Here is a 19,375-nt window from a genome sequence, read left to right on the forward strand (position 1 = left end):
TTATTTCGAGAGAAAACCCTTCTATAGAAATAATTGTTAAACCTCATTTTATAAGGAATAAGGGTTATTTCGAGAGAAGGGTTTTCTCTTGAAATAACACATCTACACCGCGTTTGTTATTTTGAAATAGTTCTATTTCGAAATAGCACTGGTCCGTGATTATGCAAATGAAGTGCACGATATTTAAATCCCAGCTTCATTTGCAATTTCGAATGTCTTCATTTGCATCCCTCTTTCGAAAGAGAGTGCAAGTGTAGAGATACTCTTATTAATCTTACAATATACTGTAGTCTACTGAATATTGTTGAATATTGATGGAAAATGATAGGTTAAAATCCCAATAAAAAGAGGGAGAAAGCCTTGTGGGGGTTATTTTTTTGGGAGGCTGCTCTGTTTTTTTTTTTTTTTTTAACCTTTGACTCAAATTACATTCTAGCTCTAGGCAATTTTTTTCTACAAGAACAGCCATACCCATCCCAGTATCCTGTCTTCTGATAGTGGTCTATGCCAGGTGCGACAGAAGGAATGAACAGAATAGGTGATGCATTCCCTGTTGCCCAGTCCCAGGCTCTGGCAAACAGAGGCTAGGGACACCATTCCTACTCATTCTGGCTGATAGACTTTGATGGACCTAGCCAAAGTTTTGGATTTTTTAAAACTCTTTTGTAGTCTTGGCCTCCAACATCCTCCAGCAAAGAGTTCCACTGGTTTACTGTGTTTTGTGAAGAAATACTTCCTCTTGTTTGTTCCAAACCTGCTGCCTATTAATTTCATTGGGAGACCCCTAATTCTTGTGTTATGGGAAGGAGTAAGCAACACTTCCTTACTTATTTTTTCTGCATTCCTATAATGCATCTGAGCTTCAGGAAGCCCTGTTCTGTCTTCTGAGCTGTGTAGTACTCTCCAGTTCTCAGAGGCAAGAGATGTGGTGGGAAGGGGAGGGAGGAGGAGAAGTCCTCTAGGGATGAAAGCAACTAGTTGACTATCCGATAAGCAAATGCTTATCGGATAGTCCACTAGTGACTTGACTAGTCGCTTCCCCACCCCTTTTTGCCTCTATCAGAATGAGGCAGCAAGTGGGGGAGCAGGATCTGGTGCTGAGGGGAGCCTACTTAAAAGCCAGTTCCCCCCAGCACCATCTCTGTAAGGGGCAGGGTGCAGTGGGGAACTGGCAGTGCTTCCACCTTTGAAATGTAGCAAGAGCAGAGTTCTTGGTAAATGTAGCAAGAGCAGGGTTCTTGGTACATTTCAAAGGCGAAAACACCGCTGGGACCACAGGGCCAGTGCGGGACTCAAACTCTCTGCTTTTGAAATGTACAAAAGTCCCGGGAAGGCTCTTGTACATTTCAGAAGCAAAGCGCAGGGCTAGCAGGGAACTTTTTGTCCCCCATTGGCCATGCTTCCTGCGGTGCTTCTGCCTTTGAAATGTAGAAAGAGACGGCACATTTTTGCTACATTTCGAAGGTGGAGGCTTCCTTATCAACTAATTGAATAGTCTATGCAAATTACATTGACTATTCAATTAGTTGATTGATCTAAATTTTACATCCTTCGTGTCCTCAAAGTTCTGATTTCAGCACTGAAATGGCCTGATGGAGGCTTTGTTTCTCCATACCTCTCAGGCTGGTACCTTTCCCATGCATTAATTTGCTTTTTCAAAGATGGGAAAAGTAGAGCAGGTGAATTGTGAGTTTCATATCAACAAAAGAAGAGTTTTTTGGTGTGCAAGGGAATAGAGCGGTTTTTTAATTAAATTTCTTTGAATTAACACAAAGAGGATACATGAATTCTGATCCTCTTTTCTTCAGACAAATAATCTTTTCAGCTGCTTAAACATTCACTTGACACAAAACAGCAGAAATGGAGGCAAAAAATGATCTGGTAGTTAAGGCAGCAGACTAGGACAGGTGAAATCTGGATTTAATTCCCAGATCTGCCATAGATTTCATGTTTGACCTTGGGCAAGCTACTTAATTTCTCTGTAGCTCAGTGACATTCTCTCTCCCATCTGTCTTGTATAGTTAGACTTTATATGTGTATATATATGGCAAAGAGTAAGCCCAAGGGGAGGGAAATCCTGTTTACTTAGATATCATTGTGATGAGAGAGATATTAAAATGTACATGTTGTGTAACTATTTAAATATGCAATGATGCATTCATCCTCAGTGTGATGCTGTTGATGTTAGTGGCTTTGCAGCAGGTATGAATCTGTATCCAAAAGGAGTTAATTGTTATCCTGTGTATATTTGGATTGTATTTTGAAAAAAACAGCAACAATAAATGGTCACGATGATGGCAGACAAGGCTTCTTCAGGCTTCTAGTTACATTGCAAAATTTTATACATTAACACTTCAAGTCAGACAATGCTAGTGCTGATGGCTAAGGCAGTAACATACATTTTACCTGAAGCATCTAAGTCTCCTTAAAGTGACCCACACACCAAAGTGCACTATTGCATTACCTCCCATTTTTAGAGCAATTTAGATTGAGCACAAATATATATAAATATATATTTCCCCAATTCTGTTATCTGCTTATATGAGCACAGAGGAAGCACGTTCCTTATACAACCTTTGGATAAACTGGAGCAGTCAGACAGTGCTCCACATTAAAATAATGCTGTGCTAAACAATAGAGCTAAAGAAATGCCAGGGTACTGTGCTACATTAAAGTTAACTACTCATTTCCTATAAATGCTTCAAAACCAGCAAGAATGACTTTGTTTGCTAGTAAGTTTGAAGTTGACAATATTTGGTTAATCAAAAGAAGTGATTTGCAGCTATGAGGGCTGCGGGAAAAAGCAGAAGCCTTCCTGATATGGCATTTCGCTTTTCAGCCTCTGTAGCATTCTGATTCACCTAGCTATTTTGATCTGAACTACAATTTCCAAGTTGTAGTGTGTTTGTTTCCTATGGAGAACACAACAGGGAACACAAAAACCTGCCCTTGGAAGATGCTGAATGCCTCCAGTGTCCATTGACTTCAGAAAGAGCTGAAGGTAATCAACACTTCGCAAGCTCAGGCCTTTTACTAAGCATGGGTATGTCTACACTGCAGGGTTTTTCCAGAAAAACGACCATTTTTCCGGAAAAACTACTGACGTTCACACTGCAATTGCATTCTTTTGACAGAAAGTTGAGAGAACGCAGAGTTTTTCTTACAGTAGTAAACCTCTTTCTATGAGGAAGAAGCCTTTTTCCAAAAGAGCTCTTTCAAAAAAAAAAAGGCATGTCTGGACAGGGAAGAGGGGATTTCTTTTGAAAGAAGAGGCCTCCAGGAAAAAGCACAGGTGCACTGGTGGCCACTCCATCCATAGTAATCACAACTTAAATGCGAGCTATCATCCAATCAATGTGGACGCTATCTTTTGAAAAAGTAGATCGCTTTTTTTATGTGCTTTGGCAATATGGACACTCTCTTTCAAAATAAGCTTTTCCGGAAGATCTCTTCTGGAAAAGCTTCTTCCGAAATAAGCCTACAGTCTAGACATAGCCCATGTTAAATATGTCTGAAAGTGTTGATCACTCTCAATTTCCACAGCGCCAGATGCAGAGATGCTAAGATAGACTACGAACCAGTTTTTCATTAGGAATCCTTTCATTAGCAATCCTTCCTAGACTTGTGACCTGATTCATGCAGATTGTCCAAGTACCTGATGTCTTTAGTTAATGACTCCAGTATACGTCAAAGCATTCCTTTGGCGTTTAAGTACATGTGCAGCATAATGACAGGTACTGAAAACTTTGTGTTTCTTTTTTAAAAAAACAAAAAGATGACCAATTTTAGATTTTTCAATTGCAACTCTTCTTTTCCAGTATGGGATAGTGCTTGATGCCGGATCATCTCGGACTACAGTCTATGTGTATGAATGGCCAGCAGAAAAAGAAAATGATACGGGAATAGTAAGCCAGACCTTCAAGTGCAGTGTGAAAGGTAAGAATCAAATGAGGATTTGGAAACAGTAGTACAATGCCAAAAAAGTTATTAATCCCTTATTCTGGGCCAGCCAGTGCTAGTGGTAGTTTGTGTTATCTGTGGGATACTTTTACTTATGCTAGTGGAGCAATGCTTCTTCAGGGATTTTCCCCTCGCATGCTTCCTATTTCCCCAGCATGACTCTTCCACTCTAGTGGAGTGGGACAACTGGAGTGGGAACTTCCACTGGGCTGACATCCGCAGAGTTCTTGTGAAAGAAATGCTCTGGAGACCATTTATGGGCAGAATCTAGTCTCTCTCTACTGCCTGAATGACACAAAGGGGCCAGATTGTACCGGTCAATCTGACCCTTCAACATCTAGTGCTTCTAGTATCTTTGAAAAGGCTGTTTCATGTAAAAATAATTTAAAATAAAAACTCTTCGAAAGTACTAGGGGCTCAACTTCTGTTGGAGTTTTGTAGTTGATTTCAGTGGAAGCAAAATAGTTGTGCTAGCAGGTTGGCATGTTATTTGCTTTGCCTTTCTGGAAATCTCGAGTACTTTAATGGTTTTTTTACATTTTTGTTATAAGTAACTCTAGTGCTTTGTGAGTGATGCTAGACTGAGGATCCTGAAGACCCAAGTTCTCTAGCTAAAGAACAGATACAAGCGCATGGGAAGCATTAGTACAAGCTTTCTCCCCCTCCCCTTTCCCTATCAATCTCTTAACTGAAGAGAAAGCCACTAGTGGTGAGAGGAGAATTTATTTTTTATGGTCATTGATTCCTGGGTCTTGCTTCTGAAACTGCCAGGAAGGGTTCTAGTTGGGATTATGGTTTGGAGACGGAGAATATTGATCCTCTAAGAACAGGATTGGATTAATTTCACATAGGGCATTGAACAGCCAGCAGATAGTAACTTTTGAACATTGCTAATCTGGGTCAGTTTGACATGTGATCTTGAAGGAAAAAGCTCTATTCTTCTTCACCAGTCACACATTCCCTTTACATTTTTCTAAGTTCAAATTTGGCTAAGTGTTTCACCTAATGGACATGTCTGTATCTCACAGAGCCATCAGGTTAGGCATGCACCTAGCACAATGTGTTCAGGAGAGGACAAGGAGTGGAATAACAGCTGTTGCAGTTTAGCGCGTTAGTGTGTTTGCAGAGATACATGGGGGAGAGCCCTAAATTAGAAGGCAAGAGAGACTTTTATGACCATCTAGTCCAGTGTTTCTCAAAGTGAGCCACAGGCCCACTTTGGGAAAGCCATTAGTGGGCCTGCATCACTTTGTTTACCTAAAGGGTCCATAGCCACGGAACCTCACAGCTCCCATTGGCTCCAGTTTGGCGTTTCCAGCCCAAGGGAGCTGTGCCAATATACCTGCCCTTTCAAATGTTGCAGGTGCAAAGCTGTGGAGAAAGGCAGAGACCCCACGCCAGGACTGGGATCTGCCCCAACAAGACTGCAGCCTCCCCTGCACCTAACACCCGCAGGAATTGGCTGACCCTCTGGAGCTTCACAGTCACAATCTGACCCAAACAGTGGAGTGGCACAGGTCTTCCTGCACTGCCACAGGAGCTATTCAGCAGCAAGATGGCCCACCCCGCAGCAGAGGGTCTCTTTGCTCTTGTGCCCCTGCAATGACAAGGATGAAACTTGGATAATGCAGAGGTTCAGATAACAACAAGGTGTTGGAGACTCAGGGCTATCCTTTAATAGTAGATCATCTCTCTTCTCATTCCCCTGTTCATCTCCTCCCTTGTCCTACCCGCAACCTTGTGGTTGAGATTGGTTATTTGCTTTATGGGCATTTTTGTTTTCCTTTTTATTATTCTGATTAATGTAGTGGTGCTATTGGAAAGCTACAGTGAAGAAGCTTGCATTTCATTCTAGATGCAGTCTGGTCTGTGGTCTGTCTTTATTCTTGTGTGTTTTTAGCTGGGGGCCAGCGCTTAGAAGGCTGTCATTTGCTTCCACTAGTCTCATATTTGTAATTGACAGTTCCATTGCTTCTAAGGACCACAGCTGTAGGGTTACATCCTTATTCCAGATGGTTTCTGAGCTAGCATGCCTACTTTGGAGTCTGGATTTGATCACGAGCCTCTTAGGTAAAGAGTAGGGATGTAAGCAACTAGTCGACTACCTGATAAGCAAATACGTATCAGGTAGCTGGGTAGGAACTTGATTAGTCGCTTCCCCCTGCCTTTCTGTCTCTATCAGAGAGAGGCAGCAAGGCGTGGGGGGAGCATGAGCTGGTGCTGGGGGGAGCTGGCTTAAAAGCCTTCCTCCCCCAGCAATATCTCCGCGGGGGGCAGGGAAAGCAGGGGGCAGCGGGGAAATGGCAGGAGTGGGGCTTGAAACAGTCCTGCTTGTGCCGGTCCCACTGCTACTCCTCTCCCTTTGGAATGTACAAGAGCAGCCTGTGCCTCTTGTACATTTCAAAGGAAGAGGCACAGAGGGGAACCCCTACTAGTGGGGACTGCTTTGCTCCCTGCTGACACGGGTTCCCTCTGCCTCTCTCCCTTGGAAATATATAAGAGCTGTGGGCGACTCTTGTACATTCCAAAGGGAGAGACACAGTGGGATAGCGAGCACCCCCCTTACCAACTAATCGAGTAGTCAATGGAAATTCCATCAACTACTCAATTAGCTGATTAATCAAAATTTAACATCCCTATTATACAGAGAGGGAGACCGAGACGAAAAAAAAGGGAAATGACTTGGCAAAAGTAATTTAGGAGGTTGTTGGGGGTCTATTCCTGTGTCTGCCTGGTTGCTTGATTCCTAGTCTAGGTCTCTGTCCAGTGGACCATACTGCCACTAAGTCCAAATAAAGGTCAAATTGAAGCTCACAAGTCACTAGTTAGCTATCAATAGGATGCTACTTCCAGATTTGGACTGACATATGCCAGTTTGTTAGATGTAGTCCACATGATGTAGGTCACACAGGGATGGAGTTTTCTATAATTTTTGTAATTCAAGAGTTATTTTCCATCCAGTATGTGGATTTTTCTGCAGTTCCTGCCACATATAATATATTTTTCCCATTAATGTGGCACTTCTGTCAATTTGTGCTTATGTACATTTGGAAGGATGGCAGTGGAAGGAGGGGGGGAAGAGAGTCATCAAATGCCCTGTATAAGACTCCAAAGCATGTTCATGAATATTCTTTTAATAATTAAGATTTGTAAATTAAGTTCTGGTTTAAAGGTAAAACATCTTTTTTAAATGGAATATTAAAAAAGGGGAACTGTTTCTTCTGATTTCTGTCACTAGGTGACAAGGCAAATGAAATCAGCCACTTTTTTTTTTTTTTTTTTTTCCCTTTTAAGGCCCGGGTATATCCAGCTATGGGAATAACCCTCAAGAAATGGTCAAACCCATTGACAACTGCATGAATAAAGTAAAGGAGAAAATTCCATCTCACTTGCATAAAAATACCCCAACATATCTGGGAGCTACAGCTGGAATGCGATTACTGAGGTATGAACCAAAAACTCCTCAGTACATGTAATATATGTAAATAGAACAGCAGCATATGAAACTAATCTGGAAAAATGTATTAGACAGTTCTGTGTTTGCCAGGAATTTTGATCTGTCTCAAAAGAAAATCCAATCCAGCAAGTAAAATTAAAGGTTTGGAACTTTTGGTCTAATTTTTAAGCAGCTCTGCTTTTCTTTTACCGTATTGTTTTACTGTATTATAAAAGAAATATTTGCTTTGTTTGCACTACAGCAGTGTGAGGTCTAAATTTCTGTCCTCAGCATGTGGGGTCAACTGCTGCCGAGTAAATAAAAAATATTTGAGGTTAGGAAACCCAAATTCATAGATGGTGTAATTCATCTGGAAACCAAAGTTGTACGAGGTGAGAGGGTACTAAATGCACTATATCCATTCATGGCGCTTTTGAGACTGGCACCAGCTGGATTTTTTGTTCTCCATTTTAGTTATAGCTTGAATGGGCCTGAAAACTCTACCGTGTCATCATTGGAGATGATTCGTCCAGAACAGGTTTGGGGCACATTAATGTGGGGAAATTTGCATTGCTGTTTCCTGTGCTGTATCTGGCTCTATGGCTAAAGAAAAGGCTCAAGTCTCTAACAGTTAAACCAGCATCTTTCACATAGACACTCAGTTCACTAAGTACAATCTTATATAAGGAACAAAATACTCAGGTGCTCATTGTGTAAACATGGCAAGCATTGGACATAGGCCCGTCTACCCTGCAGCCGGAAAATGTAATTTCCTGCTTAAGTAGACACAACCTGCACCAGCTCTGACTGAGCTAACGTGCTAAAAATAGAAGTGTGGCCACAGGGGTGAGAAAAGTTAACCATCCCAGTAAGTACCTCAGGGTCTCAGATGGGATTGTACAAGTCTGCACTCCTATTTTTAGCACACTAGCTTGACTGGAGCTACTGAAGTTGTGTCTGCTTGAGCTGAAAATTATACCTTCCAGCTGCAGAGTAGACATGCCCACAGTTTGATGTTCTACCACCGTCAGAGTTGTTTTAAGCCAGTTGTGCTTGCTAAAACTGGCTGTACATTTAATTTGGATGTTCCTTATTAAAGGCTGTCCCTCCAATCAAAACGGACTCAGATTGTCAGTAGGAAATCATGGGCATTCCTTTAAGTCACTAGGTTGATAAAATAATAAAGGTAAACTTGTTTTTCCAGATGCTCAGCATTTTGTGTTTTGTGAATTGCTTAGGTCACAAAATGAAACGACAGCCAATGAAGTCCTTGAGAGCATTCAAAACTACTTCAGCTCCCAGCCCTTTGATTTTAGGGGTGCTCAAATCATAACTGGGCAAGAGGAAGGGGTGTATGGATGGATTACAGCCAACTATTTAATGGGCAATTTCTTGGAGGTGTGTGGAAAAAACTGCATGTTTTTTTATTTTATACTGTTGCTTATGAATCCCAAGTTTTGGAGGAGATGCATGTTAAGAAATGTGGAGCCAAAAGTAGATCACAGACAAGCTTTTGGTCCATAGAGAATAAAATGAATAGAGTGTTTATCTTAACTAGGAACACTGGAAATATTTAAAAGGCATATTAATGGCCGAGGTAGAACTCTTAACAAGAAACAAAAATAAGATTCTTGTCTAAATGGCAAATCTAATGCTTAGTCCTAAGCACAATGTGTATTGCTGCTTCTTCTTCCCCATATCCCATCATCAGGGTCTGGATCATTGTGCAAACATTCTCCAGCTTCGTCAGTTTCAGGCAGCCCTAAGGTCCACCTGTTTATCGTCTTCTTAAGTTCAATTAATCACATCCTCAGCTTTCCTCACGATCTCTTTCCTGCCATGTGCTCTTCACTGGGTCCTCCTTTTTCATCCTCTCTGTGTGTCTGAACTAGAAAAGTCATGCTTCCTGGATTTTGTCAGTCACATCTCGGACTTTATCTTTCATCCTAATGCTTTTATTTGAACCATTTTATCTATGTCGGTACAGCTATGGTAGTATGTGATTGCAGCTATGCCACTGTGTATGATAGGGATGTAAATGGTCTTTAAAAAAGTTAACCAGTTAAATACTATGGCTGTGTCTACACTGACATAAATTTCCAGAAATGCTTGGAACGGAATACTATTCCATTTTCAGTTCCGGAAAAGGAGCGTCTACATTGGCAGGCTGCTTTTCCGGAAAAGCCCTTTTCCCGGAAAAGCGTCTGTGGCCAATGTAGATGTGCTTTTCCGGAAAAGAGCCCCGATCGCCATTTTCGCGATCGGGGCTTTTTTCCAGAAAAGACTACTGGGCTGTCTACACTGGCCCTTTTCTGGAACAGTGTTCCAGAATAAGGACTTATGCCCGAGCGGAAGCAGAATAGTTTTTCCGGAATAGCAGCTGATTTTGTACAGTAGAGCATCGTTGCTTTTCCGGATATTCAAGGGCCAGTGTAGACAGCTTGCAGCTTATTCCGGAAAAGCAGCTGATTTTCCGGAATAAGTGGCCCAGTGTAGACACAGCCATTATGTTTAACTGGTTAACCATGGTACAGACCCTTCCCATGGCACGGCTGTGCTGGAGCTTACTGAGTGATACTTACCGTGTAACTGGTTACCCTTTACATTCCTAATAGATTATTATAGCAGTAGAGCTACTCCTGTGTAGGAAAGGAGATAAAATTAAACTAATATCTGGCTTCTTTGTAACAGCATAGTTGCATTCATACTAGGGGTTATATCAGTATAACTATCTTGGTAAAAAATCCCATCCTTAACTGACATAGTTATACTGGTATGAAATTTGTGTATAGATCAGGCCTAACTCAATTGTGTGCGTGGAATTAGCTTTACCACAGTGATCTTCAGTGCACAGTTGTATTAATTACAGATGTTTACTCTCCAAAATATTTGAAATTATCCTAGTAAAGCTTGTAGCCCAATTCATACCGTGAACTCCCTTCCGCACCCAATCTCCATCCCAGAGCCTGCACCACCTCCATAGAAAAGTGAGGCCCTTGACCACTTTCCAAAATCTTGCAGTGTCCCCCTGCCCTCCAAAAACATTTATTGCCCACTTCTGCATAGGGATTGTCTACAGATGTTTGCTAGAGCATTCAGTCCTCTCTCACATCTCCCATCACATCACAACACATACCTGCACAGAATGAAAACTCCTTCAATAAATGACAGTATTAAAAGAAATCATTGGATGGTGCATACTTTGCTTTTGATGACATGCAAATCCTACAGCCGTTTTCCTTTGTTTGTATAAAACGACTGGCAGATAGGTATCTAGAAAAATCCGGATAACTTTTCAAACTGAAAACCTCTAGATAAATGGACCTTGCTTATAGGCCTAAGATAATAGGAATGGTTTTTAAAATATAAAAACCTTCAGAGAAGCTCTTGGACAGATCCTCAGCTGGTGTAAATTGCAATCGCTCCATTGACTTCAGCCAAGCATTTAACTGAGGAGCTGGCTCTCTCTAGCTACTGGGCAGAAATCTGATTTTCTGTGTCCCAGGGAATTGCATGGTTTCAAAATTTCTATTCAGAAACTGAACAAAAAAATATTTTTAAAAAATAATGGCAATGTAATAAATGTGTTTGGGTTTATAAGAACCCTTTGATAAAATTTAAACATGAGTTTCCATTTTCTACCCTTTTCAACTTTTAGTGTTTTTTCATGTAAAAAATCATGAATTTTATTTTGAAAGGTTTTTTTTCAAAATAAAAAAAGCAAAACAGTTCATTCTGAAACATCAAAACTGGATAGATTTTGACAATATTGATACATTTTGGGGTTTTTTCTAAACTAAATTTGGTGAAAAGATTTTTTTTTCTCAAAAATGTTCTAATTTTGAGGAAAATGTCATTTTTCATTTTGAAAAAAAGTGTTTTGATGGAAAATTTCCTGACAGCTTAACCAACTTTGTTCTTAACCATTTCAGACCTTTTAATGTTTAATTTATCCTTTATTAAAGTGTTATCTTTATAACACTTACTACCTTTATATACCTTTGTTAGGAAGATAAGTGAATATTATCTCTTTTACATATGCAGAAGGACTAAGTGATCTGCCCAAGCTCATGTACAAAGGCAGTATCAGAACTAGGATTAAAGGCTGCCAGGCCGGAGCTATGAATGCTAAATCATACCTCTGAGTTTTAGTAGTGTTGACCCTTTCCTTCATTCTTCCTCTTCATTTCCCTTTGTAAAAAAAATCACCCTAATCTACAAAACCTAAGCAGACAATGCTTACACACAAGAGAGCTTTTCTTGAGTGGTTTGTTTTACACTATTGTTGGCTTAAAAGCAAATGAATGAAAAAGCTTGAAAGAACATAGAGAAGTAGATGGTATTTCATACCTACCTGTTTAATTTTTAGAAAACCCTTTGGAGGACATGGGTCCGTCCTCATGGAGCAGAGACCACGGGTGCACTTGATCTAGGAGGAGCCTCCACTCAAATATCCTTTGTCCCAGAGGAGTGTTCGCAGAACTCCAGCAGCACGTTACAAGTGCAGCTGTATGGCTATGAATACAATGTGTACACTCACAGCTTCCCGTGTTATGGAAGAGACGAAGCAGAGAAAAGGTTCTTAGCCTCACTAGTGCAGGTACATTCAGGGACTCTGTTGTTTGGATTGTATTCAGTAACTCTCTGAACGTGTTCTCTCTTCTGCCTTAAGTTCTTCTTGCAGTAGAGCCTAGAGACCTGAGTTTGGGCCCCATTATGTTAAATGTGATGCAAAACACATTGGACTCATTTTATACATGTACCTAAATTGAATATTGTTCCCCACCCCCTTTTTATTTCTTGTCCTCCCCATCAAAGATCTCTGTCTGAGGTTTAGGGAAAATGGAGCACTGCCTCTCCAGGCTCCTAGTTCCTTTACCCTGGAGCATGCAGAAGCTCCTCTTTGTGGTTGGCAATAGGGATGTAAGCGATTAGTCGACTATCCGATAAGCATAAGCTTCCTCCCCCACTCCCACCCTTGCTGCCTCTATCAGAGAGAGGCAGCAAGGGTGGGGAGCATGAGCCAGTGCCGCGGGGAGCTGGCTTGAAAGCCGGTTCTCCAAGCACTATCCCTGTGGGGGACAGAGGAGGTTGAGGCACAGTGAGAAAAGGCATGAGCGGGGACCAAAGCAATCTCCGCTTGTGCTGCTTCTGCTGCAATTCTGCTTTTGAAATGTACAAGAGCCCCTGTGGAGCTTCTAAAGCAGAAACTCCGCAGGGATCGTGGCACTCCCCCATTGGACCCGTGCTCCCAGAGGGACTCTTGTACATTTCAAAGGCTGAGGCGCTGCAGGAAGCACAGAGCCAGTCCCCCGCTGGCCCCATGCTCCCTGTGGGGCTTCTGCTTTTGAACTGTAGCAAGAGCCCGTTAGGGCTCAAAAGCAGAAGTGCCCCTTATAGACAAATCAAATAGTCGATACTTGATTAGTTAATTCATCTAAATTTAACATCTAAATTGGTAATACATGGGCAGGAGGCACCGCTCAAAGGAGGATACACACTTTCATCACTCCACCTTTCTCCCCTCCTGTGCTAGCCCCATCATGGGTCCTCCTAGGCGTAGTGGAAAGCTGTACTGTTCAGCATACAGGATGGAAAAGGAGTGATCAAGAAACTAGTTCCTCTGCTGAAATGGCCCTGACCTGCAAAGATCCTGGGTACATGACCTAGAGATCTTGAGGATTCTGCTAACTTTGGGGAACAAACTTCCGGATAGAAGAGCATGTCAGAAACCCAACAAGACCCTCCTGGGTTATGTCTACACTAAGAAAAATGGGTTGAGGTTAGGTCAGAGTATGTCAATTCACCACAGCCTTTTTCCTGGTGAGGATGCCCTGCAATCCCTATTACTCTGTTTGAGCAGGGTGAGGTGAACCCCGCAAGGCAGCACCAGTAGGAAAATGGATATTTTATTTTGCTTGTCAGCTTTTCTGGAGCCCATTCACTTGGGAATCCAGACCATTCCATCTTAGGAGCAACACTGTGAAGAATATATAAATCAAGCCACTTGGACATTCTCCAAAGGAGATGAAAGAGATTGGTGAAAATGGAGGGAAAAATGGTGAGGGAAGAGAGAAATCCTTGTTACAAACCTATGGCCTCATTTTAATATATGATGGAGTATTAATGATGAATGTCTTGTGTTTTTTGTAGAGTTTCACAAAATATATTCGGCTAAGAGATTAAACTAGATTTATGAATCTTTGCTTTACTGCACAAGTGCATTCTGTGAGCTAGGATTTGTTTAATAATGGTCATTAAATCATACTATACATGTTATGACAGTGAAGCAAATAGGGAGAATATAAACTTACAAGGTTAAAATACTATTAATGTGAAATTAAAAGCTTTCCTGTTAAGACAAACTTTACTGTCTCCCTCAGAATTCAAGAGACAAGGCCAAAGTTGATAATCCATGCTATCCTCAGGATTATGAAACTGTCATAACAATGAAACACTTGTATGGAAGCTTTTGCACAGAACCTGTAAGACCCACAAATTACAACCCAGGACAGCTCATAAATTTCAGGGGAACTGGAAATCCAGCTCTGTGCCGGGAGCAGGTGTCCTTATTGTTTAACTTCACTGCTTGCAACGACAAGGGGGAAGATTGTTCATTCAATGGAGTCCAACAGCCAAAACTTAAAGGGAACTTTGTGGTAAGTCTAAAAGCACAATGTTCCTTTTTGCAGCATTTCTTACCTATCTCTGATTTACATAGATCCTGAGAATAAAGTGCCTTTCATCTGGTTTTATTTATAGGCATTTTCAGGATTCTACTATACAGCCAATGCTTTGAATTTAACTGGACACTTTCCCCTAGCTGATTTTAATTCAAGCATGTGGTTTTTCTGCTCACGGAGCTGGAATCAGGTCAGTATGAATTTTCTGCATTTGGAAAGGGGAGAGATCAAGGAGCAGTCACGCAGAACTATGGGTAATTGGGTCACATCAATTCACAGGGATTCATATGAATAATTTTTTGAAAGGTTCATGTGAATTCTTGCCTTCCTTTTCTATGAGTTTCAAATGCACTTCAAACTCTAAAATATTATAGAGTGCTTAAACTGTGGCCCAAGTTCATGAAACAAGGAACAAGACAAAATGCATATGTTTTCTGTTTCATTCTGTGAGTCTTGTGCACCTGTCATGTCACACCATAGCAAATGGATCATATTTTTTGCCAGAAAAAAACCCCAAAGGGCTTGACAGCCATCTGTACTCAGGATCCTTTCTACCAGTGGTAGGCAACCTCTTTTCCATCAGGGTTCTATGTGTAGCTCATGAGACATTTTGTTTGCTGTTTCCCACATTCAGGGTTGCCAGATTCTGCAGGAAAAAAACAGCAAGCAAATGGTCTGGTAGCACTTTATAGACTAACAAACATGTAGATGGTATCATGAGCTTTCATGGGCGCTGCATGGGGTTCGAACCAGCGGGGTTTTAAAAATGGTGGCTCCCTGCTTATACAAATGAAGCCTGGGAAATTCAAATCCCAGGCTTTATTTGCAAGTGCGGTATGCCTACATTACCCCGCTAGTTCGAACTAGCGGGGTAGTGTAGACATACCCTGACAGACTCCGCCCTCCTCACCCCATCCTGCACCCTACCTCCCACCCAAATCCTGCATCTCTATCCCACTTGATGGCAGTGCTGTACCGCAGAGTGAGCCCCTCATTTTTGTTCACACTCCAGAGCCTAAGGGGTCCACAAAATCCACTAACTCTGGAACCCCAGAGAAGTAAATCTGGCCTATGGGAAGCCCTGAACCTCATTCCTCCCTGTCCCTTCCCCTCACCCCATGGGGGCTGCAGCGCCAGAAGACTGAGGTGACTCAGTCAGGGCCATATCAGTGAGGGTTGGGGGTTTTGGGAGGAGTTTTTTTGCTTCTCACTTGTGTGGCCCCCAACTGATTTTTCTATGGGTCAGTGACCCTGTACCCAAAAAAGGTTCCCCACACCTGCCATAAATAAAGAAAACATTGAAAGCTTTTGAGTTGGACATCATATTTTACTTTATTTAAAATGAAGTTTGATAAACTAACACGAGAAAGTTAAAATGCTTAACCTGTTTAATAATTTAAATTAAACCATTCTCCCCAGCTGCTGCACTAGCAAAATGGCTTGGGCATAATTATGTGATTAACGATGAGTTTCCATTAGCAACTGGTGGTCCATGGGATGGTTTGCATTGACCCAGGTGTTCCACAGGCACACAGTGAAGAGAGCCCCTCCCACCCTGAGAGAGCATCATAGCCCAGGGTAGGGGGGTTAAATCTTGCCACACCACTTTGGAAAGTTTCCTGATCCCTGATATAGGACCCTTAGGCTATGTCTAGACTACATCCCTCTGTCGGCAGAGGGTTGTAAATGAAACACTTCAAAAGTGCAAATGAAGCCAGGATTTAAATATCCCATGCTTCATTTGCGTAATCACGTAATGGCGCTCTTTCGAAAGCGCTATTTTGAAATTAAAACCGCAGTCTAGACACGGTTCTTTAAAAAACGGGGCGCTTTTTTGAAAGATCCTGTAAACCTCAAAAAATTAGGCTGGACATAACTAGGAATTCCACCTCCCAGTTCTAAGTGCAGATGTAGCCTAATTGAAGCCTCCCTCCCTGGCACTGTCTAAAATCAGTACTATCTCTTGAACAGTATTTACTGGCAAGCAGAAGGGATTTAAAAAAAATGCAGTATCACTTATACACTAACTAGACTATGTTTCAGTATTTGCTCTTTAATTTGGTTGCAATAATCACAATCATTCATCCCAAGGGAACAACAAACAGAAGATTTAAACCACAAAAAATAAGCAGTTAAATCAATAATGTTGTACTACACAAATATTTTGAGTAAGGTCTTCTATGAAGACTTGTAGTGCTCTGCAGTTGATGACTACTGTGAGCTATGCATGGCAACTGTGATTATTATAAATATATGCACATGTACATGTAGACAGTTATCACTGTAACTGTGGTACAACTGCAGCCTTACCTCACTCTTAGCTCTGGTCTGCACTAGGGAGTTATTTTGAAATAACCTCCCTTATTCTGAAATAACAAGCAGAGTAGCCACACTACCAAGCCTGTTATTTCAAATAAGGGGCTGGTTATTTCAAAATAACAACTCCTGCTTTCCTTGGGGAATAAACTTATTTTGAAATAGTTATTTCAGGAGTTATTGTTTCCTGTTGTGGACATGCCTTTGGAGTTAATGGAAAGTTAAAGTGGGGAAACCAAATATCTATAGTCTCAGAGGGGTGGCCGTGTTAGTCTGTAACTTTAAAAGCAAGTAGTCCCGTGGCACCTTAGGCCATGGGGTATGTCTACACTACCCCGCTAGTTCGAACTAGCGGGGTAATGTAGGCATACCACAATTGCAAATGAAGCCCGGGATTTGAATTTCCCGGGCTTCATTTGAATAAGCGGGGCGCCGCCATTTTAAATCCCCACTCGTTCGAACCCCGTGCCGCGCGGCTACATGCGGCACGAACTAGGTAGTTCGAACTAGGCTTCCTAGTTCGAACTATCGTTACTCCTCATTCCACGAGGAGTAACGGTAGTTCGAACTAGGAAGCCTAGTTCGAACTACCTAGTTCGTGCCGCGTGTAGCCGCGCGGCACGGGGTTCGAACGAGCGGGGATTTAAAAATGGCGGCGCCCCGCTTATGCAAATGAAGCCCGGGAAATTCAAATCCCGGGCTTCATTTGCAATTGCGGTATGCCTACATTACCCCGCTAGTTCGAACTAGCGGGGTAGTGTAGACATACCCTTGTCTATCCTAGGAAATTATTTCAAAATAGTTATTTTGGGAGTTATTTTAAAATAACTCATTTCAAAATAGTATCTCAACACTACAGGGAAGCCTCGAAATTAGTCTGAGGCAGGCTTCCTTAATGTGGATGTGCCACCTCGACTTAGAGCCCCAGGAAGCACTGGGGAGTAATTACTTTGAATGATTGCGAAGTAGTTATTTTGAAATAGCAGCAGTGGAGCCTCCATCCTAACGCTATTTGAAAATAACTATTTCAAAATAACTTTTAAAACAACAAATAGTCTTGCAGCACCTTAGAGACTAACAAAAACTATAGATGGTATTGTGAGCTTTCGTGGACAAAAACCGCTTCTTCAGATTAGCACAAATGTCTGTAGTAACTAAAGGATGAAACAAAAAAAACCCTGCTAAAATGGAAGGGAGTTGAAGTGAAAAACATCCAGAAACAGAGGGATAGTCACTTGGTTCAGGTTCTGTGTGAAATGCTGGGATCTGCCCTATGGGTAGAAGTCGTGTTGGGGTATCCCACAAACGCAATAGTAACTTGTATTAGAAATGGGATTTTATCGGGTTCTGTCTTTGTGTAACTTGTGTATATTTGCTCTCCCTTGCTATTCCACCTTTGAATTTGTGGCTTTTCTAGTAAATACTCCTTTCATTAATTTTTACCACAGGCTGGTCTCTGGTGCGCAGAGTATTTGTGCCAAAGTAAGCTGGTGCTTAGGGCAGGGAGAGGGGGAGGAGAGACTGGCTTCACACTTTTTGGGAGATGAACCAGAGGGCAAAAGTCCTGAGTGCATGGTAATTAAGACGCTGGGAAGGATGGATGTGGGGAGACTTGAGATTGGCAGGGCTCTTGCTATCACCCTGCGAGGGGTAACTAGATTGGTGGAAGTTTGTGGGTAAGCTACTGGTGTCAGGGGTGTGACTCAAAGCTGCATGAGGGTACCAAAAGTTACAGGGAAGGCAATGACAGATTCCTTTTGCTGGTCTGAGTGGCCCCCAAAATGTCATGTAGGTGTCTGCTCTGTGTTGCTGGTAGTTGCAGGGAAGGAAAAATTATACTGTGCTGTACCTACCCTGAAGGACATAAGTCATTTCTAATGATTCCATTGCAAGAGGTACGTAATATCAAGGGAGAGACTCAGGATTCCAAGGTTTTTTGTTTGTTTTGAGGAGAGAAGAGAGTTAGGATAATAAGAGCCATTGTCTTAAGTTACGATGTAAGGGTTCAGTACAATAAATCCAGAAACAACTAGACTTGTCTTTTGTACTAAGTGTACTATGTACTCTTTGTACTTCATCCTACTCCAGATCAAATCAATGGCAACATTTCCATTAACTTAGATAGGAGCAAGATTGGGCCTGGAGGCAGATTTATTCTTCGTCAAGGTCACCAAGAGAATGAGTATAGTTTAGAGCAGTCCTTAAAATTAAAAGCTGCAGTGAAGCCATGCTGGGCCCCAAAGGGGCATGCTGACACCTGTCATATTGCTCTTTCAGACAGCAGTGCTTGATGCTCTGCTTATTTTAAGTTGTTTATGGATTGCTGTGCTTGTACCCTTCATGTCATCTCGCTGTCATCACTAACAATCTGTCCCTCACCAGCACCCCTTTCAGTATTAAGTGGAATGGGGGATCATAATTCTTCATGCATCATTTTGTACTCAAGCTCCTACCAGACTGGATACCCAAACACTGCATTATCCTCCAAAATTATCTCCAAAAAATACCCCAGAAATATGCACAGATAGTATCTGACCTAAGGATTTTTTGTGTCCAGTTGCCATACTTTCTCAGATCCTCTTGTCAACTCTGTATTACAGCAATATCAGCTGCAGACCACATTCCGATCTTAGTTACACCAGTAAATCCTAAGTGACCTCACTGGAATAATTTCAGATATACATTGAGATAGCTGAGGCCACAAATTCACCCTGTGTTCCCAGTTCTCTCTCCAGTCTATGATTGTATGCCCTTTTGATCTGAATGCTTGTTGACACACTTAGAATGACTGTGCCATCTCCTTGAAGAGGTTTGCCTCTGAAATTTACTACCAACACTTGTAGCATATCTAAAGAGTCAGATTGAAATGGTTAGTCACCACAATTTCTATCTTTCATGCAACTTTTATTTTTAATTACTATATAATTAACAGTACAAAATATATCACCTGCACAGTCACTTCCCCTGTAAATCACTGTCT

At 41.7% G+C, this 19,375-nt stretch overlaps 1 protein-coding gene across 2 annotated transcripts in view; it reads left to right on the forward strand.

Annotated features, from left to right (window-relative positions):
* ENTPD3 (ectonucleoside triphosphate diphosphohydrolase 3) overlaps positions 1-19,375 on the forward strand; it is a 72,015-nt gene that overhangs the window by 46,941 nt on the left and 5,699 nt on the right. For both annotated transcript variants that reach the window (XM_089776607.1, XM_006125573.5), the window contains 6 exons: positions 3,819-3,936; positions 7,255-7,405; positions 8,635-8,794; positions 11,766-11,996; positions 13,780-14,055; positions 14,159-14,269. In XM_089776607.1, the coding sequence (XP_089632733.1) occupies positions 3,819-3,936; positions 7,255-7,405; positions 8,635-8,794; positions 11,766-11,996; positions 13,780-14,055; positions 14,159-14,269 (1,047 nt within the window). The remainder of the gene's footprint in view (positions 1-3,818; positions 3,937-7,254; positions 7,406-8,634; positions 8,795-11,765; positions 11,997-13,779; positions 14,056-14,158; positions 14,270-19,375) is intronic.

This window comes from Pelodiscus sinensis, chromosome 2, assembly GCF_052426305.1.
Source record: "Pelodiscus sinensis isolate ZL-2025 chromosome 2, ASM5242630v1, whole genome shotgun sequence".
Classification (NCBI taxonomy): domain Eukaryota; kingdom Metazoa; phylum Chordata; order Testudines; family Trionychidae; genus Pelodiscus; species Pelodiscus sinensis.